Source organism: Triturus cristatus, chromosome 5_2 (genome assembly GCF_964204655.1).
Source record: "Triturus cristatus chromosome 5_2, aTriCri1.1, whole genome shotgun sequence".
NCBI classification, from domain to species: Eukaryota; Metazoa; Chordata; class Amphibia; order Caudata; family Salamandridae; genus Triturus; species Triturus cristatus.
Genome location: NC_140588.1, coordinates 448,695,356 through 448,723,348, shown reverse-complemented (window position 1 = coordinate 448,723,348; position 27,993 = coordinate 448,695,356). Strand labels below are relative to the sequence as shown.

Here is a 27,993-nt window from a genome sequence, read left to right as displayed (position 1 = left end):
ACACCAGCAAGAGGGCCAGCTGGTTCACCCCAGAACTCCTAGCCTCTAAGCGAACCTGCCGGAAACTAAAGAAGAAATGGCACAGTGAGCAGACTCCGAACAGCCACGCAGCCCACAAGGACGCTGTCCGCAACCACCACCACCTCTCCCCTTTCCGATCCGAAGCCTCCGAGATAATCTGCGGCGTACCCCAGGGCTCTTCCCTCAGCCCGACACTGTTCAACATCTACATGGCCCCGCTCGCACACGTTGCCCAACAGCACAACCTCAACATAATCTCCTATGCCGACGACACCCAACAGATCCTCTCCTTCACCAAGGACCCCATCACCGCCAAATCCAACCTTCACCAAGGAATGCAGGCCGTCGCCGACTGAATGAAGATCAGCCGACTTAAGCTGAACACGACAAGACGGAGGTCCTCATCTTCGGCTCCAACCCTTCAGCCTGGGACGACTCCTGGTGGCCGACGGCACTGGGGTAGCCCCGACACCCACCGACCACGCACGCACCTTGGGAATCATCCTCAACTCAATGCTCTCCATGACCAAGCAAATCAACCGTCTCCTCCTCCTGCTTCAACATGCTCCGCAAGATCTACAGGTGGATCCCAACAGACACAAGAAGAACAGTCACCCAGGCCCTCGTCAGCATCCGACTCGACTATGGAAACACCCTCTACACGGGAGCCCCGACCAAGCTCATCAAAGGTCTGCAACGCATCCAAAACGCCTCTGCACGACTGATCCTCGACGTACCATGCCACAGCCACATCACTCCCCACCTGAGAAACCTGCACTGGCTCCCCATCAACAAGAGGATATCCTTCAAGCTCCTCATCCACGCACACAAGACCTGTCCAGCCTACCTCAACAGACGACTTTCCTTCTACATCCCCAACCGCCAGCTCCGCTCCGCCGAACTCGCACTCGCCACCATCCCTCGCACCCGGAGAACAACCACCGGCGGAAGATCCTTCTCCCACCTCGCCGCCAAGACCTTGAACACTCTCCCACTGAGCCTACGACAGACCCAAGACCTGCTGACCTTCAGGCGGCTACTCAAGACCTGGCTGTTTGACCAGTAGCGGCCCCCCGCCCCCACCTCCCAGCGCCTTGAGACCCTCGCAGGTATGTAGTGCGCTCTACAAATGATTGATTGATTGATTGATTCATGGTTGAAGTCAGATCTATACCCTTTTGAATATTGCGGTGTGCTCTAGTTATATTTCTGGGAAAATTGTATGACTCTTTGTCCCTCCTTTTGCTCTTACCTGGACACTTTTGAGTATTTCAAACTGGTATTGTAATTTGGATTATCTATATACACGGGGTTTAGGCAGAAGGGACCAAGAAAAAAAATGCTGTTAAATCAGTGTATAGCAGTCACACATATCAATAGGATTGAGGTCCAAAATTAAGTCTTTCCAGCAGGGCCGGACTGGGAACAGAAACTGGCCCTGGCAAACTGCTCAGCCGGACCCCCTGGGGTGAGGGGGAGTGCAGCCGAGCAGTTTGCGAAGGCCGTTTTCCAGCGATTTTGTTACAGGGGACCGATATTGCCGACCCCCGGTAACAAAAACGGCCCCCCAAGGGCCCAAAACTGGCCCCCACCCTATTGGCCTACCAGGGAAACGCCCGGTGCCCGCTATGGCCAGTCCGGCCCTGCTTTCCAGAAGGAACAGGTATTCCATCCCACTGAATCAGTTTGTTTTTTTAAATACATCAGGAAGCGCTCTAGTGGGCCCTGTAATAAGTAAGCTAGTACAAGTGCATTGTAGGCCTGTCTGATATTATGTTGTAGTGCATTTTTGGATGTAAAACCTGTTTGATCCTTCTTAACTAAGGAGCCAATTATTTTTCTTTGTAATGAATTTAGTTTTCACATTCAACAGGGAAATCAGGCGGTAGAATGAGCAGCAATCGGGTATGTACAAATCAGTCTTGATCCCGCTCCAATAGGAATAGTCTAGCCCGAACTGCCAGACCAGGTTCCATGTAGATACAAACACAAGGAGCCCCAGACTGGTTTCAACTTGCTTACATCTTGTCATTGAGGTATAGCTTGAGTCCTGTGGTACAGTGAGCATGGAAGCCTCGCCTGGGCATGCCACTGGAACCAGGCTGCAACCCAGTGATGAGACAAAAACAGGCTGAACTAGTCTGAGCTTGCTTGTGTTACAGCTTAGAGGGGGCCTGGCCTGTCAGTTAAAGCCAGGCTATTCCGATTGAAGAAGCACCAAGGATGCTTTGCAAAATACTGGTTTCTTTCTGAGGTGGCATAGTGGGCAAAAGATAACGGACTGGTGATGCGATCATGAGTATTTAAGAGTAGCTGAGAGTAATTCGAACAATCTACTTATCACTTTTTGTATTTCTTCGGTATACTCCGGCATGGGCATCTAAAAATCTTGCTCCAAGCTTTGCAACAGATGCTTTTGATTTACCTCCTCACCAACTAGATTTCAAGCCATATTCAGATGCAACAAATATTTTGGCAAATCATTGACATTAGAGACATTTCATTGATAGATTACTTGAAGAATTAGTTCTGAGGTTAGCCCATCTGCACACAAAACGTTACAGGAAGAACCAGCCCTTTTTAAATATCTTAGGGCACACCAGTGTTCAGTGCTTAATGTGAGCCAGTGGGGGCCGCCGGCACTTATTTTTCCTCATCAAATATTTACAAAAAGCAAGAGGGGAAAAACACACAAAGCAGAAAGACTGATCAAGAAAAAGACTGAAAAAACCTTACAAAGGGAAAAAGCAGGAGCCTGAAAGAGTGCGATGAAGAGGCAGAGAGTGTCTGGTAGTGGATTTAAGAGGCATGAGGTGGATTTAAATCTACCAGCCTTGGTATGCGGCATGCCCTCGTTTGTGTACCATCTGCCATCTTTCTAGCAGAGCTTCTGGCACCAGCACTTTTTTTTACAAATTAAGCATTGCAAGTATTTAATATGTGCTTGTGTTAGCCAGTGCTTAGCGCCGGCACTTAATTATGACAGTGTACCCCATGGTGACACCGTCTGTGTGTTTTTTGAGCAGAGCTCATGAACGACAATTTCAATGCATTTAAAAAAAAACAAAAAAAAGAGTCCAGGCATATTTACACCATTAGGTGACCTGAAACAATCAAAATGTCACACTTGTATCTTGTGATGGTTAGTATTTGGCAGTGCTGGCAGGCACAGTGGGTAGTGCCAACCACAGAGGCCTCCAGAGAAATACCTAGAACCCTGGCACTTACATTTTTACAAATTAAGCACTAAGTTATCCATCGTATAACTCTTTAACTTCTCTAATGGTACCAAATCTAAACAATTTTCTGACCTTGTGAAGCTTCTCCACCAGTAGTGACTAATAGACATCCAAAACTCACAAGATTATGTACCTACATCGAGGTGGTTGACGATCTTTGCAGTGGCTGCACACTACCCGTTGGTGATACATATTTAATAAATACTGCTGTTATCTAGAAACCCTGTGCATTTACCCCCCGTAATGGGCTGTTGACATTCCACCTAGGTTTCTTGTCTACTCTTGGAAGGCCTAACAAGACTGATAAAGCATTTTCAGGGCCAATTTGCTTACCATTGATCCTTTGATGGACCTTTTAAACCCGACTGAGAAGTGATGGGAGTTGCATTCAATCAACTTTCAATTAACTGTAAAACCCATTTGGCAGCACAGTGAGGAACAGAAATTGGTAACCAAGTTCAAAAAGGTTGATTACAAATTGATAATCAAGTTCAAATACACTACTCTTAAAATCATGCTATAAAGGTGCAGAATAACAACTGGAAAGTCCCAGCCCCCTTAAGAAAATGAGGTGGACTAGTATTAGATAAACAAACAGCTCTGTGATTGTGATGCAGGAAAGTAACATCAATATCTGGTGCTCAGAAAACAATCAAAGATTCTCTCACCTATACATCAGTAATCTAAACTTATAAAGTCCAGAGGATTGTTCGGTAATTGAGAAATTCACAAATCGGGGAAATTTCATGAGGCAAGTCAAGACAGGACAAAAGGAAATCAAGCACGAAAGTGGTAGCATTGCAGAAGCTCGGTCAAGAGCAGTCTCTGGGTCAGAAATAAATATCCGCGTAAGCCACATGTAAGCAGAAATTAAAAAGAAGCATTAAGTTCTTTCAGGTAGAGGGGAATCTGGAAAGGTGTCTGCAAGGAATCCGCAAGAGATAACTGCACAGAGGTTCTGTATGAAATCAGTCCTCTGAGTCCGTGGTGCACAAAGTCCATAGGTAGCACCCCCTTGAACACACCATCAGTGGTCCATTGTCCGTCAAGTTCCCAGGCTGCAGACTGAAACCTCGATAATCCCACACTGGACATGGGAATGACATCTGTCTCAGACATACATGGATTGTGACATTTGTTCAATAGACCTTTCCATTGATGCTCTATTTATCCATAGGCTCTTTCCCCTAGTTCTAAAATAGTAATGTATCTGTTCTAAACTAACAATGCATGTGAATACCTGCAAGAAATGTGTTGTTAGCAGAAAATGGAAAACAGACTTGCAGCATGGTGAAATACAGGCCTAAACTGTGAGGACAAGTTAAACATAAATCCAGTGGTGCACATATAAATATGCGTGTGCACATTTAAACTGAACTGGATATAGGTTTCTAGTACATAGGTATTGAATTCATACTACGTGTGGCAGACAGTAAATCTTTAAAATAAATCAAGTGTAGGAATGACTAAGAGCTATATTTAAATGCCTATACATGTAACATTAGTGCATACATTACTTTGTTGTTTCTAGTAAGATCACATTCTACAATAATGAGGATGGAATTAATCACAGTTTAAAGTCATTATCTGTTAGTCATACAGTTATAGCACGTGGTTAGAAATATCGCCGCTCTTCAGAGTAAGTACATTATCTAAACGAGGATGGTTTTATATTCATTAAAACGTCATTATTAGGATAATCAAACACACTGTGAGTAGATTCTCTAGTTCTGCAATAAAGGCACTCTTTAAAAGAAATTTTAAGTGAAATATTTTCAGAAATCACTGAATAAATAAGAAACTTGCTTAGTTCATTTCAGGTATCTAATTACATTTTCTCTTGTGATTTGGGACATGCAAAGAGTCGGCAACTTTACACTGCACCAAGACCCACTTGTCCCATTCAAAGCTGCTCAAAGTTTCTCTATTGTTGTTTAAATACATTTCTACCACTTGAACCTGTTGTGGAGAATCACATAGGTTTTTTTTAACACCTTATTATTTAAAATGCTTTCGTTGTTACGAGATTTAAAATCAAACACATCCTAGGACCTATTCATGACAGCATTTTAGAGTACTTAAATTTGTACTTCTGTAGTACTCTTTTACATACTCGTAAATGGCTTTTTTTTATTCCCGAAACATTTAAAATGGGAATATAATGGAAAAATGTAAAGAGCATTCATATACATTTTGTACATTAGCACTTATACAAATGGGGAATGGGGTGTTTGAAGCGGAATTGACTAAGGCATAGAGAGTATGTAGAAGAGTACTTCTGAAGTACACATAAATATTTTAATGGTTTTGTTAATAGGCACCCTTCACACTGCTGCCTCCAGTGTCTAACCAGAAACTGATAATCCAACCAATAGCAATCATGGTTGCTACTTTCAATAACGTGTTGTATCATTAAACAACATCTACTACTTTGTATACTTTGTGCATTGAAGTTTTAATTTGTTTTTTGTTGTTTGAACCCACTTTGTTACCATCGAACCTCAGAAGTAAGGGTCCATGTCTCATGTGTACTTTGCATGCTGCTGGACTAGTTGGAAATACTTTTAACATTCACTTTTTAAAGCAAAAAAATGTTTTTATGTATATATGTGGGTTGGAAAATCCTTCACTTGTTACTGACTTTGTTAAAAACCAGTGTACCACATACAGAAAGTCTCTAGGTTGGAGTTGAACACTGCAGAGAGAGAGAAGTAATATATAATTATTTGTGTTAAAATGCAGCAGTTTGTCAAATGAGCTTGTCTAATATTTGATAGCCTGTTTGGGAAGGACCTGCTGGAAGAATTTAACTAAAGTGACCTTTTATTGCTCTTTGACTATTTTGTTTTAAGGTTATCTAGGGGTGCTGCAGCACCTCTAGCACCAGTGTGTCCTTCTTTCCACTTGTTTTAAAGGCGTTTGGCTTGATCGTCTAATTCTGGGACGAAAATAACATATTTGGCTCAGTGACCTCATTTACTGTCCATGTTTGACCTAGTGGGATGTATAATTAGATTTGTGGCTGTCAGGGATCATATTACATAAATGTTTGCCTTAACAGCAACACTTACAAGCTATGACAATGTAAAACAGATTGTCAGAAAATTGATGAAATATTTTAGGCACGAAAAATTGCATGCAAAGATTGTGCACAATGATTTCACTCATTTTTGTATGTTACTCTAAATAATTGTATTGATTCCAAACAAATTTGAAAATGTATTTGGTATTCTTTATCATATTTTTGAAAAAGATGAAGTGCCAGTCCTTAGTCGTCCTCATTTATGGTGTGCCCATGTCAAACTCGGAAGTTACTCAATTTGGAATTTCTTTATCCCTTAATCATGTGTTAGTTTTCTGAGGAATTACAAAGGAGGTACATCTGGAACAATCGTGATTCATAGACTGTTTTGTTTCACTGTGCGGTTCTATTTAGAATGAGCCAGGTTTCACAATATTTCTTTTAACTGCTTTAAAGTTGGTGAACTTGATATAACAAAACATGATAGTTCTTCAGAAAACCAGCATCTGACTGCAAAGCAAACTTCGGTCTCTGGATCACATTAGGCGGCTGAAACCCAAGTATTTGCAGAAGCTGGCCTTAAAGCTTGGTCTGGCATATTAATTGCAGAGGTATTTCCATAACCTTGATCACTGGAGTTTACTGTTCCCTGGTTCACTGGCCTCTTTAGTGCACCAGCCGAATTGTTCCTCTATTCATGTTTCTGTGGATTTACTACTGTGATTAATGCTCACTTGATAGTGCATCTGCCCAGTGTCGTCTTTATTTCAATCACTATGTCCTCTCTGTAAATGATTGAGTGATTGACTCTGTCACCTCTGTACCCATTTGAAACACAATTATGGGCAAAGGTAAGTTAGTTTATTTTTCTGACCCAATGTGGTATGTTCTCGCAGGTTCATCTGGAAGTGTGCTCCGGCAAGCAGACCGCATCAGTCCTGTTTCAGCAGCACAGTGCATGATCCCTTTCATAGCAGCTCTGATGTCATCACTCTCCAAACTAACCTACTTGACAGTGGATATGATCAATTTCTTGTGACGTTGACAGTTTCAAGTGGCAATCGCACCTCATCAGAGGCCCAAGTTTTCCTGTCTGTTTATTCAAATCCTACACTCTGGTATGTAACAGCAGCACAATCCTGTTTAGTGAGGATTTTAGCCAAATGTATTTACCAAACTTACAAATATAGAATTAACTTTCCACTTAACTATGTGTGTCCCAGAAAGACTAATGCATGTTGCAGAATACTTGTTAGCATAAGAACCTATGCAAGTACTATGTAGTCTTTCTGTATAGGTTCAAACAGGTTTAGATAATGCACTCTGTAACATTTGCATATTTTGGTGCATTTTTGTATGCACTGTTCCAATCATTCAAAAACAGTATGGTCCGTTATTCTTAAATGCGGAGTCTGTAATTAAACAGAGAAGGTAACTTTCTAAACTTGCTCAGCAGAATTCTCTCTTGACTATCTCGTTTATCTGTGGGAGAGAAGAGGGAGAAGTGGGGTTGTTTATACAGAAATGTGAAATCCAGATTTATAATGAAATTTTGCTAGCACGATTTCCTACCGGACATCTGCTTCAATTCTGACCTAATTGAACATGTTTCCTTCATCCTAAAGTAAATGGGGACCAAACATTCAGCAATTTCAGTCTGGTTCCCAAGTCAGCTTGTTAATCCAAGCTGAATCTATTGGCATCTCTCTACAATTGAGAGTGAAGTGTTTCAGGTGTGTGTATATTTAAAAAGAAAAGGAGACACAGAAGACCCATGTGCTACATCACAAGTTAACATTTTTGTGATTTAATTATGTCTGTTATTTTACTGAATGCAGGGGATATATTCCATCCACACTAGAACAGTCTACAGCAGACTCAGTCATGCATTTCAGCAAGATTTGGATTTTCTGTTGTCTCATAACACATTGACAGAAGGGTAGGATTGATGCTCCTGCAAAGGCCACCTCATCGTCCGGTGCGAAGGTCCTTACTGCTGTCTGCTGGTGCACTTTGTTTCCTCTTTTAGGCCTGAAGCTGCTACTTCCTCAAGGGAAATACCCTAAGCCTACAGGTTTAAATTAGTCCTGGGTGATATTCTGTTAGGTGGAACTCCGCGAAGTGGTGAAAAAAACTCCACTGCGCTTCGCAGAATTCCGCAAGCGGCAGAGTGCAGTGAGTCTCGCTGACTTTTAGTGCCAGGAGTTTGTCCCACACTGTAAAATCAGCGTAAATTGCACTACATGCAGCACAAGAGGGAGCTGCTTCTTTTTGCCACTCGAGTAGATGTTCTACTCGTGCCGCAGCTGCCTCAACGCAAATGGTAGTGACCTGCCGCAACTACCTGCATTGATAAATCTCACCGGGGGTGGTCTGACGTATGATTTTCCTCGCTCGCCAACTTAAGGTTGGCGCGCTGCGCAAGAGGAAAAACTGTGCTTTGCGCCACTTTGCTGAGTTTTTCAGAACTCCGCTCTCTACGTGGAGCAAGGAGTGGGCAAAACTCCACGAACTCTGCTGGCAAAGCGGAGTTCACCTCCCACCCCTAGTTTAGATCCACCTACCCTATAATCCAAGGAATAACTTCAATGCACTATGTATGAGGAAGGTGGATCTGGTTTACTACTGACCTGCATTCTGCCCAGTTTCATTGGGGAGAAGTGCTTTTCGCTAAATTAAACAGTTCCACTCTCAATGGGCACAGTGCTATTCAGAAAACCCCTGTTTTGTACCTAGAATGTCACATTGAAGCATCTGTACTAATGATGCAATATATGTTTAAAAACATTTATTGTAGTAGCCTAGGACTTAATACATGCACTGTTATCACGAGACATATGAAGCAGATTGCTATTTCCAGGATTACTATGAGAATGAACACAATGAACATTTATATAATGGCTTTATCACTTGGTTTCCTAATTCATACACCAATTCTTATCTCTAGTCTGAGAACATGAAAATACATCTAACGTTTCCTGCAGGGAAGGTGTTCTAATTGTCACTCTGTATACCTGCACACAGAGTGCATCTGTGTTATCAGATCTTCAGCCGTCCAGACAAGGAAGAAGAAGCCTTCTGTTAGCAGAGCCAAACTGAAGTTGGTTTCAGCTCCATAGGTCCCGCCTTGGTCCATGAAGGACAGGAGCCTGGAATCTGACTTTGGTTTGGACAACTCAGGGGTGTAGACATCTCTAATCTGAATGGTCAAATCTCAGTGTTTATTTAATAAACTGACCACTGCATAATCTAACTAATTGTAAGTGATGAGCAAGGCAGAAACGAGGTGGAAAAATCCAGTCAAAACCAGTGCCCTCACATGCGTCACATCTGTGCACATTTCATCATTATATTTCATATGTATACCAGATGACCCTGTGATGTAGATGTGTTAAAATGGAATCCAATACATACATTGATGAAAATGCAATATTGTCTTTATTATCAAAATCACCCGTTGTGAACTCTACATCAACCTAGACTCGCATATCTGTAGTTAGGCAGGCCCTGAGTCCTAGAACCGGGGATTGCTGATTGATAGGTTACAGGTGAGGTTTCTCGCTGGCAGGCAAACACTCGGGCAGTAAACTCTTGATCAATTCTACAGATAGGCGCAGTGACATTACAAATGGTCACGGGAGATTGCCCCAATAAAGTGCACATGGCCTGAGGTGATACGCACGCTCCTAAACACACCATAAATTCAGATGCCACATGAGTTGGCAACACATAGCCAATCATGACCGAGCACACGTAGTGATGACACGCTCCCCATGCCGAAAATCTGTACACGTTATATACTGGCCGCATTGTGTCCCCACAAAGTTGAGACCTACCTGTGGGTAACTATTAGACTATAAATTTAAGGCTCCAAAGACAGCAACCAACATTCCTCACCATATAGGATACACCATAAACTTTTACAACTCTCAAGATTTTGTAGTTAAGAAGAACGCTTACAGATTGTAAAATAAGACAGTCATCAGACCATGTGCCTGTAACTGTTCTCCCGGCTGTAATGTTTAATTAAACAGACTGTTCATATTTTGCCAAACGCCTCTTGTCTTCTGTTTTTTAAGGGATTGCAAACTCAAGCAACAGATATTTAGAGCTGTGAGAAAGTGCCTCTTTCTTGCATGGTATGACCCCACTTTTCGCTGAATTGCTGATGTTCTTTGACTGAGTGTGCCCTGGGCTCCTGCTAATCAGGTACCCAGGGCCTATGTTCCTTCCCTAAAACTGAATTGAACCCTAAACCCAATTGGCATCTCTGGCCACATGTCAGCCCCTGGTAAATGGTACCACAGGTACCCAGGGCACTGTGACCAGAGAAGGCCTCTAAGGGCTGCAGCACTTATTGTGCTGCCCTCAGAGGCCCTATACCCTGACACTCACACACTGCCTTTTCAGACTGTGTGCCTTGGTGCAGAGCAAAGTGAAGAGTCAACATGGCACACATCCCTGTGTGCCATGCCCACAAACCGCTGCCCTGGAATACATCAGTCACCCCTCTAGCTGGGTGCCCTATGCCAGTGGTAAGGGCACAGGTGCATGAGCCCTGTACCCCTACAGTACCCAAATCCATGTTTGGGCACTGCAAGTGCAGTGCTACCATTAAAGAGTATATGGTGCTGGGAGTTTGTCATTACGAACTCCACAGCACCATAATGGCTACACTGAAGACTGGGAAGTTTGGTATCAAAGTTCTCAGCACATTAAACCCACACTGATGCCAGTGTGGGATTTAGTGTAAAATGCACACCAGAGGGCATCTGAGAGATGGCCCCTGAAATTCGACCAACTCCTAGTGACCTGAATGAGTGGCTTCTTAGGCTGCCACCACCAGACATGTTTCTGGACCCCTGGGTCGAGAGCTTGCTGCTCTCGGGGGCCCGAAACAATGCACATCCTGGGACAAGGTGCCAAGCCTCCTCCCCCAGGATGGGCAGGGTTCACGAAGGAGAAGCTTCAAAGGCATGCCGCCTTTGTGAGCCTCCCCAAACCATTTGGTGCTTTCAGCAACTGGCCCCCACTGGTTCTACCCTCCACTTTGGGTGGGAGAACTGTCAGGAAAAACAAGTGAGGAAGAGAGGTGTGCCCACCTCTGCCAACTCCACCCCTAAGGGGGGGGGGCGAGGTGAAGCACAACCTTGAGTCCCCGCCATCTTGAGGATGGGGGACCCAGCCAACCAGGGACACGCTCCTGCCCCCCTCCCCCTGGAGAGTGGCAGAATAGGGGGTGTACCCACCCCAGGGAAGGGACCCATTGGTCCCTGCCCTTTACCTACCTGTAACACCCCTAAATGTAGTATTTAGGGGCACCCTGAACCTTCCTTCCTCAGATCCAGCAACAACAAGAAAAGAAGAGCCGTGCAGAGCTAACAAGAGGACGATGCCCACTGACTTGGCCCCGGCCCTACAGGCCTGTCCCCCTCGAACCTGCTCCTGCGAAATCCCAGCGTGTCTAGCAGCCAGCAACCTCACAAACCCCGGAGGACCTGCCTACCTTCACTTTCCAGACTGTTTCTCCCGTGAACACCGGACATGTTTAAACTGCAGCTCCTGGTGCCAGCCAGGAAACGCGAATCTAGCCCACTCTGCTTCCGCCAAACCGGCCCGAGCTCGTGTGGAAAAACACCACGAGGAGGTCTTCCCGGTGATCCTGACCCGAGATCAGTCAACCCCTGACCTGCCTCAAGCCTCCTGACAACGCCTGCAGCCTCAATCCAGAGGACCCCCCCCCCACCGCGACCAGAGCGGGTAAGAAAATCCGATGTCCCAACACACCCCTGCACTCGACGCCCCGCAGCCTTGTGTGCCCAAACCAATGGTGCCTAACCAACCCTCAACATCCCAACTTACACCTCGAAGTGGTGTTCGCTCCTGGAAGATCCTTGTCCCCGCACCTGCAGTGTTTTTGTCCCGGAGGTTCTCCATTGAAATCAACATGGCACCCGACCTCAAAACAGCACCCTGCACCCGGCCGCCCTAGTGCTGCTAAGGGTGCAGCTTTGGTGCTACTTTGGTCCCCAACTTGCCCTGAGCTAAACCCTAGGAGCTTTGCTCCCACAACCTCGTGGCCTGCTTGCCAGCAGCCAACAACCAGAGCCCCCCTATCCTCCATAGGATAACATTGGGCCTCATCACTCTGCACCCGGCCTCCCTAGTGCCGCTGAGGGTACAACAAAAGTGCATCACTGACCCTGGGAGACCCCTGAGTCTAACCCCAACTCCAAAGACAGAGTACTTACCTCGAAACCGATAACTTGCTTTTCCTCATAGGATAACATTGACACTTTTTCTCCCAAAAAGTGTCAAAGTGTTGACTTTTGAAAACTAAGAATATTCTTTAAAAATCGCACAAATAACCAAAACGCATTTTCTCAACTGTTTTCAGGAAATGTCTCAGTGCTGAATTTAGGTATCCAGCACTGAGTAGGAAAAGTAACGTAAAAGTAACTTGAATTGAATTTCCTTCCATAGGATAAGATTGGTGGTTCTCTGTGAAAAAGTTTGTGTCAACTTTTGAAATACAAGAATATTCTTTAAAAATCGTACATCTAACTAAAACGCATTTTCTCAACTGTTTTCAGGAAATGTCCCAGTGCTGAATCTAGAATCCAGCACTGTGTTAGTAAAAGTAATCCGAAAAGTAACTTACCTGCAATTTATTGAAACAGCCTATTCATTCCAATATACAGTATTTGCTAAGTGTTGCATACTACTGCTCCCCTGTTATTCAAACAAAGTACCATTCCTATTTCATTTTCAAACAGTTCTATATCCAGTAACTTGTTACTGAAAAGTATTTAATGCTTACCTGTTCCAGGCTTGCTTGGTTCTAGAAATAAACTGTATATTTTTTATACAAAAACAATTGGCCTAGAGTTCAGTTCTTGAGTGTGTGAATTCATTTGCTAACTGAGTGTGTACATCAAATGCTTAACACTGTCCTCTGATACTGCCTTACTGCTGGACCAAGCTACCACTTTAGAGAGTGAGGTTCTATCTTACATTACAGACTCTATAAACACTGTACCTCACTTTGGTACAGTATATATAGACCCAGTTTCTTAAAAGGGCATCTTGACCAGACTCATGTTTTCTAGACTGCTGATAAACTAATGAGAAAACGTTCAAGCTGTAAATGCCTTTGTGTCACGAAAACGTGTTAAAAACTCATTTAAGGCTGACAATGGAGAATAACTGAAATCAGACTTAGTACTTTTCAAATGGAGTATGGTGTGTGAAGCTATATCAAAGCTTAGTTGGTGGTTATTGGCCCTTTTGTGGTATAATAGTGTTGACGTGTTGGGCCTCATTTTAATGTGACACTGTAATTTATCTAATTTTCTCCTATCCCTGATCTTAGCTATCGTACCAAATCTCTACGGTCCTCCAATGGATCTTTTTCTGTGACCAGTTCCAGTTCATTAGACAGAATATCTGCATCTGTCGGCAGTGTCGGCAGGAGAAATGGCCGTGGGTGGTGTTTGGCGTCGATCTATGGCAGTTGTGGTCTCTTCCGGGGTTGAGTGCGAGGAGGACAGCTGAGTCGTACCAGTGGATGGCAGGGGGACCAGGGTCCCTGGTGCTGGCCACGGTCTGGTCACGGATGGGCGCAGACAGGCTTGCCTTTGGCGCGCCAGTGGAGCGGCCACACAGAGGCAACCATTCAGTAGGGGAGGGGGGTGGGAAGCGCAGCTGGGAGTCAGGAGGCGGGAACCGGCAGGGGGTAGGAGCCGCGAGGACAGCCGTGGCGGGAAGGGGAGCACAGAGGGGGCACGAGGGGGCCAAAAAGAGTAGGCAGAAAAAGGCACAGAGACCGATACGGGCACAAAAGAGACAGAACAATGAGGCACAGAGACAGATACTGGCACAGAAGAAACCGAACAACAATGAGGCACAGATACAGATACGGGCACAGATGAGACAGAACAACAATGAGGCACAGATACAGATACGGGCACAGAAGAGACAGAACGATAAAGAGGCACAGGGACAGAAACCAGACTACTGCAGCCAGCAGACCTGAGCGGTGGCACTTAGGAGTGGAGCTGCGGGGGGAGAGCAGATCCCTGACCTTTCAGCCGAAAAGGTTCCATTATGCTAGCATACCAGAGGGCAGTAGATTGCAGTATTTCGTCACAGTTTGCTTTGTTTCTGGAAGGTCAAATCATCAGTTTCTATACCACGAGACTGGTAAAAAGGTGATGCCCATTAGTTTCAAAATCTGAGCAATTATATTCCATCGATTTCAGGTATACTACGCTTCAGATCACCAAATTTGTTGGACTGCTCAGTCGAATGGGTTGCTCTCGATAGGATGAGAAGATGCAGTAAGTAAAAAGTATACAGATATAGAAGAATTAAGTAATCCATTACTCGCAGTTTCCTTAAAGCCACTGTAGTTTAGTCATTTGATCATTGTGGTATTTAGAATGTAGGCGATTCTCAAGCATTTTCTCGATGAAGGAACCATTTTGTTGCAAGTCTAATCAAGTTGGCTACAAATGTAAAAGAAGGCAATTGTGAGTTAGAACACAAGTGGTAACTTTACAAAAGGTTCCCAAAGGCTTCAGACTATTCAGTTCATAAGTTCATATTAAGAAAGGAAGCAAATTTGAGGCCCTAATAAAATACTGCTCATACACAATGACATTTCTGCTAAAATATGAATCTCTCTTTACGTATAATGCATTAATCTTGCAATGTACCATATTAATATCACTTCAATTTGATTGCAATAAATTTATGTAAGTATAGGGTACTCATAAAATTCTAATATATCACTGTCTCTCATATATAATTTTGTAAGTTTCTTTTGCACATCATATTGTTACAGCATACAAATTTAAAGGCACATCAAAGATAGATTTTATCAAATGCAATCTTATCATAACCTTGTGTAGCACTTACTTTTCTCTTGTCATTTTCAGTGCCCACGTTATATATTCTAATATGCTATTCATACCTGAGACATGAAGAAGAATTTGTGTTATCGTTTATCACGTTTGTCTAATCACAAGAACACATCATTAAATTGTCAGATTTCATATTTACCTACTGACTTGTGTAACAGAAAACTACTTCTAACATTCTGCATGCATTTATGATGCAGTACCTAAATAAACTTTATTTTGTGTGTTTCTTGAAACATGAAGTCCAACACACGTTTGTCATTTTCATGGAAAATAGTGTCACAAATCATTTCTGTGTCAAATTGTCGTAAATAAATGAGAGGAAGCACCTTTGCTCCATCAGTTGTATTCCACTTACTCATGAATGTGGTATGTGGTGTGCCTTCCAATATCTTGCTTAGATTACTAAAGACGAGATCATTATAAAGATCCCAATGCTCTGCAGTTGGTGACTCCAGCATGGGGTTATTTACTGTTTAGCAGCTCAGAAATGTGTAGGGGAATGTAGTCCTGAATTGTTTCAGACATGCCGCTGAGAATGATTTGACCGGTAGGTGGATGATATTGAAATCTGCAATTTCAACTTGGACCAGGTTGTGAGGTGAAAGTTAGAACTGTTGGTGTTGTAAAGACCTAGAACATGGTTTAAGGCTGAATATTGGCAAACACAATTTCCTTAATTTCATATTCACAAAAACTTCATAGCTACATAGGAACTCTGACATCATTGTACACTCTGAAATCCCTCAGTGATACAGTAAGTGCACTGTCTTGGTTTTGTCATGTACGCCTCCTCTAGGATAATTCTTGGTGTTTTATTAAGCAATCTCAGATTGTGTGAGTTAGACTTGGCACCATTGGCGTTGGTCTCCCTTCCATTTTTTGCTGTTGCCTCATCTGTTTTTGCTGGTCTAGATGCTTTGGGCCCTTTGCCACTGCTGTTCAGTGCCAACATTCAAGTGCTCCCTTTTGTAAATTGATGTAATGGATTAATGATTCCGTGATTGGCTAATTTGATTTACTTGTCAGACTCTAGTACAGTGCACCATGTGTGCCCAGGGCCTGTAAGTCAAATGCTGCTGGTGGGCTTGCAGCACAGATTGTGCCACCCACAGAAACCTCTTGTAAAATGTGGCTCAGGCCTGCCATTGCAGAGCCTGTGTGCAGTCTGGGACTGCCATGTCGACTTGGCAAGTTCACACACTTGCCCGTCCCTAAACCTGCCCTTTTCTACATGTCAATCACCCCTAAGGTAGGCCAAAGGTACCCTTGTGGGCAGGGTGCATTTTATGTGAAAGGTAGGACATGCCCTGATGTGTGTGGCATGTCCTGATGTGTGTGGCATGTCCTGATAGTGAAATACTGCCAATTTTGTTTTTCACTATTGCATAGACCAGAATGGTCTTATAACATAACTGGCCCAAGGAACAAGATAGAAAAATAAAATTTTAGTAGGCCTGAACTCAGAATGTTAAAGTGCATCTTTTAATGAGGGTGATTTTCACATTCTGTGTTTGAAAATACCACTTTTAGAAAGTGGGTATTTTCTTGCCTAACCATCCAGTATGCCTCTGCTAGGTTTGTGTATTGCATGTCTGGCTTTTGGATGACAGGGGGCTGGAGAGGGCTGTGGCTCCGGCAGTCTGGTGATTCAGGGCTGGGCTGAATGGACCTGGGTTGAATTTAGAGTAGGGGGAGGAGTTTTCCTTTCACCTGCCTGGGCCAGGTCTGCTTTCAACAATGCTGGCTCCACCTCCTGCCAGGAAGCGGACAGAACTGGTTTTGGCTGGGTATAGACACTCTCTGCCTTCAGAGAAAAAATAATTTGTGTGTATAAAAAGGGGAACCCAGACCCCAGAACTTTAGATCACTTCTGTGAATCAAGAGAAACCTTTGACAAGGAGAACAGCCGGAGAAGCTGAAGAGGAATACTGCCCCTGGGCTGTTTGCTCTCTGCGGTTTGCCTGCAGTGGCTGCTTGCTGCCAAGGAAAGGAGAAAAGGACTTTGCTGTTTGCTTTCTCGTCTTGAGATAGATCTCCAAGGGCTTGCCTTCTAAAGTCTCAGGGACACAAAGACTTCATCACCAGCTCTCCTGAATTTCCTTGCTGAGAATTCTAACCTGCAAAGAGGTGCCTGCTGCTGTTTAGGACCTCTAGAAACTGTTTGTCGCTGGAAGATTTACGCAATGAGGAAGAAGCGTGTTGCATCCGCACAGATTCCCAACTCATTGCCCAGCCACAGGGAAGAAGTGTGCCGCATCTGCACTTGGTTCGGACGCCGTGCCGAGCAACCAGGAAGAAGCTCGCCGCATCCACACTGGTCCCCATGCATCACCGGGAAATCCGTCGCAGCACCTGCCGTGTGGCTGCAAATTTGCACGCATCGTACTGGATCGTCACAGCGCATCGAGCTGCCATTTTGTCGCATCGCACCCGATCAAGGCGCCATCTTGTCGCATCGTAACCGGAACACAGTAAGAAACCGACGCATCCCCTCCTCTCCGATAAGTAACCGATGCATCACCTCCCCTGCGCTTCATTAAGGAACCGACGCATCACCTCCCCTGAAGCAAGGAACTGACGCATCACCTTCCCCGCGACCCTTTTGTTTGTTTTGCGTGACGCACCTAAGGTACTTTGTGAGGAAAGTATCACATTTACAACTTGCATTGAATTGAACTATTTCTACCATTTGAAAGTCTTATTTTTAATGCTGTATTGTGGATTTTTGTCGTTTGGTCTTATTTAAATAAAGAATACTTATTTTTCTAAACTGGTGTGGTGTTAGTTTGTAGTGTTTCCACTTTGTTACTGTATGTGTTCACAAATGCTTTACACACTGCCTCTGAGATGAGCCTGTCTGCTCGTGCCAAGCAACAAAGGGGGTGAGCAGCGGTTATTTTAGGAGTGTATCCCCCCTTACCCTGACTAGAAGCAAGGGTACCTACCTCTGCCAACTAGAGACCCCCATTTCTAACATTGTGACTTTTGTAGCACATATGTTCCACACTTTAGGCCCTCACTCTTCAGGTTGGCCATTGTAAGCTTACACTGTGTATCAGCAGCTTCCCGTTTCTATTTTCCATTTTGTACGTGTACCATCACATCTATTGCTTTTGGTATAGGTTTAAAACTAATAGAAATGCTTGACAGATGCGGTGACCTGTGGCAGGGTCCTGACCTAATTAAAAGCATAGTGGAGGCCTCCAGGCAGGGCATTTCTAACATGGCAATTTGCATTAAGATTGTTTTCTAATTTCAAGGGTTTAACTCCTTCTGTTCAGGTTTTATTGTTTCGTGACATGCAGCAATATTGCATTGTGGCATCAGCATGCAATGAGAATTGTTTTTTTAAATTAAACAGTGCCTCCTGACTTCCAGCTTGACTTCTTGGGTTGTCACTGTGTTGTGATACACCTATACTTTAGGGGTCATACCAAGTAGATTTCCTGAGCCCCAAAAGAAATCTTTGCCCCTTTTGGAGAAAAGGAAAACTGGCAGGTGTCTCTCACACACTGCGTTATGCTCCTGTGAAGTAGGGATGCTTAAAGTCGAACAAACCTGTCAGAGAATCTTTTGCATCTGCAGGTAATCTAGCTGGCCCCCACTCTTTATAATAATTAAGAATGTATTGTGTGGTGTCCTTCTACAAACCATGTGATTAAGAACTGGCATCATAAACTGATCAGCGATTAAAAATAAGATTAGAGTGAACAATATATGCACCTCAAATATTGTTTGTAGCTGTCCAACGTACTGTAGTATAGTCATCTGCCTTGCACCTTTTGTATTTATAATATTTGCTGAGCCATTTATTGCCCCCACCCCCACCTTATGCTATTAGTCCTCAAATCAGCTCCCCGTTTTACAGCATCTCTTCTCAGCAACCAGTTGATCTGTTTGCCCCGCTCCAATAGCTAGATTATTTTATACCATTTTTATCTATTAGTTTCTGGAGAAAGTGGAGGCCCGCTGAACTTAGATCCTGCATTTGCAGCACAGAACAGTACAACTATTGGTTCATTAAGAACCACATTTCTCTTTAATTCTGCCAGCACGAAACTTGCATTAAGTCAAATCTGCAAGCAGACTTTTAGGGCCTGCTTACGAATCTGGTGGTTCATAAACTACCAGACTCATGGGGGAGATCCGGTGGCGGTCTCCTGACCGCCCTATTAGGAATTGGGTGGTCTGACCAACGCAGCCCACCACAGCTGCCAGGGAACCGCCGTCCCAAGGCAGTGTTGCGGCAGGGTAGAGGCATTAATAGGCTTGGTGGGACCACCATGGTCCCGCCAAGCATATCAGGAGTTTACTCCGCCAGGGTTTTCATTGCTGTTCCTCCTCCATGAAAACCCTGGCGGAGAGGAATCAAAGGGGGCCTTACAGGGTCCCCTGGTGCCTCTGCGCCCTGTGGATGCACACAAGGGGGTACAGAATGCTACTAGAACTCTGGCCCTTACAAATAAGGGGATTGTGTAGGAGAAGCATTTGGAATGGAGCTGCAGAGCATGGTGTAATTGTTGTAGAGATGCAATGATGTCAATAACTGCAAGAATGAAGGTAGTATACCTGTACATTAATGTTCAGTTTATTTTCACTTGTCACAGCTTTTTCAGCCACCACAGCTATGCAGTTATTTTGTTCTCTTTCTTTATAGGCTTACACGATTAATTTGTAACAACTGTGAAGGCAACTCTGTAAACTGGAACCAGGAGTTTTCTGTCCAAGCTGTTTGTGCAGACTGCCAGGGAAGAAGTGATCTCTCTTATTCATGGAATTTGCATTTGATTAATGCAACTGAATCCAGCCAGAGAGAAGGTAAGCAACTACAATCCACAATCACTTCCAGGAGCAGCATCCGTTTCAATCAAGATCACAGAAAGGTCAGCTGAACATTGAATGTAAATATCAGAATTTACTGGGGTATGTGGGTATGTTTGCAAATGAATCATACAATTTAACCGCTGAATTAGCATAATAAACGGAAGATAAATCTATATCGCTGGCTATAAGGATTTTATCCGTCTCCCCTTGGATAGGATTGTGAGACCATGGATTTCATTCACCCTGGTCAAACCTTCACCACAATTGAGTATGTGATTCAGACGAACCTACTTGGCGTGCACAGTTACCCTCCAATTTACAGCTTAACTGGGACTAAGCCCTGCATTGGATCTTTTGCATTATGTGGTTATAAGACAGCAGCCTCTTTAGTAAGATGGGAAGAATCATCCAGTTGTGAGCCAGCTTCTGACTGAAGTGCCACTTAAACAATATTGGTACGTCCTACAAAGTATAACAGGCCAAGGCTTAGCAGCCTGACTGCCTGCCTTGAAGAGGGAATATGGTCTCATATATGTTTTGCAAGAGTAATATTTTGATGCATTAGTACAGGAAAATATTCTCAGTAAAACCTAACATTAAAATCTGCTGTTCACTTCTTAGTGTTGACTCACAGGTTAAACTGTTCTAGCTTAAATATTGTCTAAGCATGACACTCAATTGAAATCTGACTGTTTCAGGGGTTATCGTAAGGCTTCCAATATGCATGCAGTAGTATCAGATACTACTGGTTCCTGTATGTATATATAGCAACTAATATTACCTGCACCATTATTCATAAGCCTCTGTCAAATGGGATGGATATACCCAAATTTCCTCTCTGAGTACAAATCAATGTGGCTTGTTTCTCAAAATCCAGCATTCCCGAAGATACATTTCTTATTACTCCACATGACCGATCTTGGTCGTTTCACTGTTTACAAAAAAAAAAGAAAATGGAAACCTCAATGCACATAAACTGTTTAGGGTTGAAGTCCATTGTAGGTGTAAGACACAAGGGAAAGTTTTTCTCACCATGCTTGTAAGGGATTGACCATGACACAGGGGTGATTAAAGTGGTGCACCGCCTTCACAGTTTGTAATCTGAGTTACAAAAAGAGTGTCATAATTTAATTTTACTTTCTTCTGAAGAGAGTAAATTAGGAAGTTGATGTAGAGGTTCTATCTACAAAAGAGTATAAATGTAAACCCTCTCTCTATTTTTATGGACTAATGACCGTTGCAATAAAGTACCCCCAAGGTATAGCAAGATGATTATTTTTAGATTGAGTGTCTAAAAAATGACAGATCAATTGAAGAGCAATATATAGTCACATTGTGTGCAAGTAGACCTGCTCAATCCACAGGTTCTGCGGAATAGACTCCCTTTCCTTCAGAATTACGATCGCTCTGAAAATACATGTTATTTTTTTTAAGTATGCATTTTTCTTCCATATGCCCCTTGTGTAAGATATCTAGTGATCATCTATAGAAACATTACAATTTCCACCCAAGTACTCACTGGATGGGACTTAAACATATGTCTTGCATTTGCACATCTATGTGTTCATGTAGAGCCAAGGAATATTTTATTCATTGCACTGAAAAAAGCCCTGCATTCAATTTTCCAGGCCTTGAAAATTCCCATGCGTAAAACGTAACTCTGCCAAGGCTGCCCGGGGGGGCCACGTAGGGGACCCTCCAACAGGGCGGCCGCCTTAGTGTCACAGGAAGGCACTGAAGTCAGCAGACTAGGCTCCCTGGGCTAGGGATCAGGGGGTCAGCTGGCTGCATCACTTCTGGGCGTTGGGGGGGGGGGGGGGGGGGGGACAAGGGTGCAAATTCTTCCCCCGCCCACTGTGCAGCCTCTTGACCGCTGCCCGTCTCGCTGTTCGGGTCATGTCCTGCTGTGAGCTGCCGAAACTTTTAAGGTTAGTCGTGTCCCTGCATTGTAACCCCCCCCGGACCACCACCTCCCGGAAAAGGGGTCTCTCCCTGCGGGGGTCGTGGGTCTAGTCCTAATCTGTGCCTGCTTGCCCTGCAGGGCCTGTCGGCCTGCGTGGAGGGTCCGGATACTGAGGGGCGGGGGTGCAGGGTGAGAGGGGTGGTAGACCCCGAGGCAGCTCCCACGAAGCAGAGGCCTATAGTGCCATGGCGTACCCGCTGCCGATACTATGAATTTACCAAGGGCCTATCGATCCTCCAGCATCCATGAGGCGGGTGCCCCCTTTTGCGGGGCGCCCCGTGCTCACGGCATCTCCCCGGTACTATGTATTTACCAAGGGCCTATCGATCCTCCAGCCTCCATGAGGTGGATGCCCCCTTTTGCGGGTGCCCTGTCCTGTGCTCATGGCATCTCCCAAGGGCCTCCCGTACCTGGTGGGTCCTGGTCGACTCTTGTGGCCTGTGCCACATGGTAATGAGCGTGGGTGCGGGCGGGCCTGGTTTCACAGGAGACCAGTTTGGGGCCGTGGGAAGCAGTGACGCTCGGCATCACGTTTGCCCCCCCCACCACCAATCCTGGGCATAATACTGCTGGGCCATGCTGAGGGCATTATCGGTTCACGGTGGCACCTGGCCCGGTGCCCCTGCTGGGCAGACAGTGAGCCACGGAGGCGCCCCTGGGGTCCTGGAGGCCTGCGTGCTGGTCAATCAATGTTCCTTTATTGGAAGTGGTGAGCCTCGAACACTGCTGAGCTTGGGGGAGGCACCGCGGTGTAGTTGTGGGTTTCATTCCTGAGTGTGAGATAAGCACCTCCAGTGTAGGTAAGGGTAGGGTGGCGCGCAAGGATGCTACACCCCAAGGCTCCAACAGGTTGGTTTGAATTTTATAAACTGGGTGCACTGTTGCTGGAGGTATCGAACGCATCCCCTTTCGAGGAGGATATTTTAAGATGATAATGAATGATTGTCTGGATAGGGCTTTATATGACCATATGGTGTTTGGTAATATCGACCTGGACATATATGAATCCTACAATATCAACTACCACCACAGTGTCTAGGTAAGGCAGCGGCGGACAGTGAGCCTCAGGGGGGAGGGGTAGCAGCGACGCTCTACAGCGTGCTTGCACCCCCCCACCCTCCCCCCCCCCCCCACGGGTGGCAATGTCACCTCGGGCCATGCAGGTTTGCGTAGCCCAAACAGGTCCCTACCCCCTCCTCTTACTATCATGTTGCTCTAAAGGAGGGGACCTGGCCCAACCCACACAGTAGGCCGCCTACCTCTGGGCATGGCGGCTGTATACCGTCATGCTAGAGATGGTAGGAGGATTGTCCTGGTTGGGGTGGGTGGATCTGGAGTTGGCACTTGGTCCCGCTCATGCAAGGGGCCCCAGGAGATGCGCTGGGGATCCGCCTGGCATCCCTCCTCCCCCCGCATGACAACTTATCCGCGCAACGACGGGGTAGCAGGGATGCGTTCCGTGTCGCTGGGCCTCCCCTCCCTCCCCCCAAGCTAGTGGCCGTCGCACCGGAGCGGCCCGGGTAGTTTCCTTTGGGAGGGAATCACCGGGCTAGCAGGGCTTGCGGGGAGAGCCTCACCCATTTACCTCAGGGAGAAGTTTGAGTCTCTGAGATTTGAGTTTGAGCTGCCGGCTTTCATGCTGGAACCAGGGTCCGAGCCTCGGGGTCGCGCTCACATATGGGATTCTGGGCAAATCACTAATCTCTCACGTGCCCGAATGTGTAAGGAAAAAACTGTGCTCACGAAGCGCGCCATACATTAGGACGAGTTTGCGCTACAGACTTTGGTGCTGGAACCAGGGTTTGAGCTTCGGGGGTCGCGTTCTCTCCCGGTGATTCTAGGCAAATCTCTTACTCCTCAGTCCCTTGGTGCAATGTGAAAACGGGGTCATCTAAGCGCTCCATACTTCCGGGTCGAGTTTGCGCTATATAAACATGCTAAAAAATAAATAAAATAAAAAAGCACCTGGGGTCACTTTTGGAGGTGCAGGGTAGGCTAGAGGTCCTGCCCGTCTATAAACACGTGCCGCGCGCAGCGCAGAGGACCACGGGCGTGCAGGGACCGTCACGGGGAGCACCAGGGTATTCATGAGGGATCTTTTTGTAGATGGCTGAGGGATTGATAGGTTGTTTTCCCACCTGCTATGTGTCTGTCGTGTTTAGGTTAAGTACAGTTTGGGTTCACGTGCAAATTCCCTGCCTTTGACGTTGAGGTGGGCAGGTGGTCTTTACAAGTTCCTACAGCTTTACTGCCATTGGTCAGGTTTCTGGGCTCCCATGCTCACCGGGTACCAGTAGCATTAGGGCTACGGGGTCTGCGTATTGTCTCGTTTATTCTTTGCCTTCCAGGGTCGCTACGAAGAGTGAACGCCCGCCGACAAGTCTTCAGGCGGCACGTGGTCCGCATTCGCAGCAACAGGGTTGGCGTGGTAAGCAAGGGCACGAGAGCTGATTTGCACCAGGCAACAGGTCGCATAAGGTTTACGCAGCTGATGGGGCACAGTGACAGGGGATTTTACGCACTGGCGCAGTACCTGCCTGGGGTTGGCAGGATTTGACCAGTCTGTGGCCCGTTCATCATGCTTGTTTTTCTCCCTAAGCAGGTCAGGACCGGACGTGCGACTCGGATTGCCGATTTACCTCCCCCCCCCCCCTCCCCCCGACAGAAAACACACAGGCACCTGCTGCGGTGTAAACAGGGCCTAAATGGGTGGGGAAGGTGAATAGTTCTCTCGCCCAGGTCATGTGTGAGCATGCGGCTGTATTAGCGGTCGTGGATCAGGGGGCTGCCCGCTCTCCACGCCTCCTGGGATGGGGGGCAAAGGCACGGCGTGCAAGATCAGGGTGTGGGGAAAGAGCTAACATAATGTCTGCTTCATCTCCGCCACAGCTTTCGTCGAGGTACACACCGAGCTGCTTCCATTAAGCACGATAGCCCACATTCAGGAGAGTAAGTACAGACGCGGGGTTGAGCTTGAAGGGACAACATGAGGAACTTGGGCGCGTGAAGGGACGGGGTGCAAGACCACGGTGTGGGGGGCAAGCTAACCTAACTTCTGCTTCATCTCCACCACAGAATTCGTTGAAGCACCCATCGACCGTCATCCATCCAAGCACGTTAGCTCACATTCAGTATAGTAAGTACAGGTGCAGGTTTGAGCGTTGCAGAAGGGACAACAGGAGGATCTTGGGAGTGCCTGTTCTCAATGGTCAGGGTTGTAGCTCACAGCTGTTTTTTCTTCCAGGTCGAGTCTGCCAGATCAGGAATTATGGATAGCCAGGGATCCCCTTTGCTTTTCAAGTTGACGTCCCAAGTGGAGGAAAGCCAGCCAGGTACTTCCCAAGACGCACTGCTAGCAGTCATAGTCGAACTGGCCAAGACCAAGGGGTTGGCTTGGGCCACTGAACTATTGAAGGCTAGCAATCCGGAGGATTCCAGCATCGTCTGTGGGGGCTCGACCACAGAGCAGGAGCCTAGCGAAGAGGCAGGCCCCTCCCGGTTCAAGTGGACACTCAGGGCAACAGTCAAAGAACTCCCGGCAGACCCGCCCCCACCCAAGAGTCGTGCCGTGGCCACTTCCCGAAGTGCCACCACTCCTGTTCCCCTGCCCTTGACACAAGGATTAGTCTCTCCCCCAGCCTGCGGCACACCCCAAGCGAACTTCACAACAACCGAGGACTTGGGTAAGCTCACTGACACTTTAAGGAGATCATGGCAGAGGTCAGATCTGGTCTCGCCTGGGCTAGCACGACTGCCGGAGCCACCTATGCGAACAGTGGGGAGGGAGGGGTAGCAGCAGCAGCGAATGTGTGGGCCCTCCAGGGGAGCCCCACCTAAGTACAACAGTGGTCCCCCCCCCCCCTTGGGGGCACCCGTTGTAGGATATCAGGCAGGGACTGGTTTAATGGGCACTAGCAAGGGTTTGGGAGCTGCTGGGATGGATGGTGTTCTTGGGCTAGGTAACCAGACTCTGACTCCCCGGGGTGCGGCACCTACCGCTGGCACTATTTCAAGTGCAACACGTCGAGTTGGGGGGGCCTTCTGTAGTGGGTGTAGCGGCTATCATCTCTCGAGGCGCGCTCAGCGCTCCTCTAGTCGCTCCTTCCACAGCAATCCAGCCTGTTGCAGCAGGTAATGCCCTCATATTGCAGCCCCCAGTGGCGCAAACAGGGCACAGGCCAGTCACTCATGCGCCGCTCCTTGTCCTGGGAGGTGCCGCCTGCTGTTAAGGATTTCATCTGGAGGCGTGAATTTCTAGACATTTTTTCCCTGCTCCTGCTTGGCCAACATGGCCAGGACTTTCGTAGGCTTGGGGGGAAAGATGAGGATAAGAAAGTTAGGCTCCAGACAACTGGCTCTCGGCCTTCTCCATTTTCCAGTCGGTGATCTTGGAATAAGTCCAGGAGCAAGGGCAGGCGCTGCTGAAATATCCAAAGGCTGATCCACACGGAAGCACAAAAGTGGGGTGGGTCAGGGTGGTTGAACTATGACCGCGAATTCAGGAAGAAGATGGCAGTATGCCCAGAGATGAGGTGGGACCAAAAAAAGGTCCAGTTATGGATGGACCATGTGGGGGCCCGTGGGGCGCAGAGCATAGTGATGTAACCGAAGGCGCAGGGGGGGGGGGGGGCTCACCCAAGCTCTGGGGACTCCCAGACAATCACGAGGACTTTCAAGCAGCCCTTTCGAGGGACGCGTAGGGGGAGCCAGAGAGGGGGATTTAGGAGGGCATCACCTGGAACATGCAATCTCTTTAACGCAGGGGCATGCTCATGGGGGATCAGGTGTAGGTTCCAGCATGCTTGCAGCAAATGCGGTGGCCGACATCCCTCGACCTCATGTCATTCCAAGCAGGATAAAAAACCGTCAGCTAACGGTAAACAGGACAATTGAGGTAGCACTGACGGAAGCAGAAACATCAATCCCTTCAGCACATGACCTTCCGCTCAGCGCCTTGATCGTACTTGTCATTCCACCTAAGCTTAGCGATCCTCTGACATTTCCTTGCATGCTCGCTCCCCACGTACTCAAAGGGCCATCACCAGTCAACAGGACCAACATCCTCCCCCTCCTCAGACGGTACCCTAACAAGGTGGATGGGGCTTTATTGCTGGAGGGGTTCTTGGAAGGTTTTGTGATTCCTTATGTGGGCCCCCTATTAAGCAGGGAGGCGGACAACCTCAAGTCAGCCAGGGCCCTACCAGCAGTAGTGCAGGCCAAAGTCAGGAAGGAACTGGAATTAGGGAGGGTAACAGGGCCTTTCAGGGAGCCCCCGCTGGACAATTTTGTAGTTTTCCCGCTGGGGGTGGTTCCAAAGAAGGAGCCTGGGGCCTACAGACTTATTCATCACCTATCCTACCCTGAATGGGACTCATTCAACCATGGGATTCAAGAAGGAACTTTCTCAGTGTCATACTGTACTCTGGATGTGGCGCTGGACTTAGTCAGGAGGGCGGGCAAGGGGGCCTGGTTAGCAAAGGCAGACATTGAATCGGCGTTCCGCTTGCTACCAGTGCACCTGAGCAGCCAACACGGGCTGGGTTTCAGGCTAGACGGCTGGTACTTGTTTGACAAATGCATGCCCATGGGGTGCGCGGTCTCTTGTGCTTTCTTTGAGGCATTCAGTTCCTTCTTGCAATGGGCTTTACAGGAAACCTTTGGGGTAAAAGGGGTTTCCCACCACTTGGATGATTTCCTTTTCATTGGGCGGGATGGCACACAGGAATGCAAGGCGGCACTCTCTGACTTTCAGACCTTTGCGAATCATCTGGGGGTCCCCCTAGCACCTGGTAAGACAGAGGGCCCTGCACAGGTACTTACGTTCCTAGGGATTGAACTGGATACTGTAGTAGGTGAATCCAGGCTCCCTCCGGACAAGGTTCGGGACCTGGGCCAGCAGATTCGTCTAGCCGTTGGCCTTCATTCAGTGCCTCCTTGGGAAACTCATCTTTGCTGCCAGGGTCATTCCCGCAGGGAGGGTCTTTGCGCGCAGGCTGGCCA

The 27,993-nt window shown here is 46.6% G+C and overlaps 1 protein-coding gene across 1 annotated transcript in view; it reads left to right on the top strand.

Annotated features, from left to right (window-relative positions):
- Nucleotides 1–27,993, top strand: part of PKD1L1 (polycystin 1 like 1, transient receptor potential channel interacting) — a 1,386,277-nt gene that overhangs the window by 567,265 nt on the left and 791,019 nt on the right. Inside the window, exons 22-23 of the mRNA XM_085607392.1 lie at nt 7,179–7,400; nt 19,864–20,024. Coding sequence (XP_085463518.1) covers nt 7,179–7,400; nt 19,864–20,024 — 383 coding nt within the window. The remainder of the gene's footprint in view (nt 1–7,178; nt 7,401–19,863; nt 20,025–27,993) is intronic.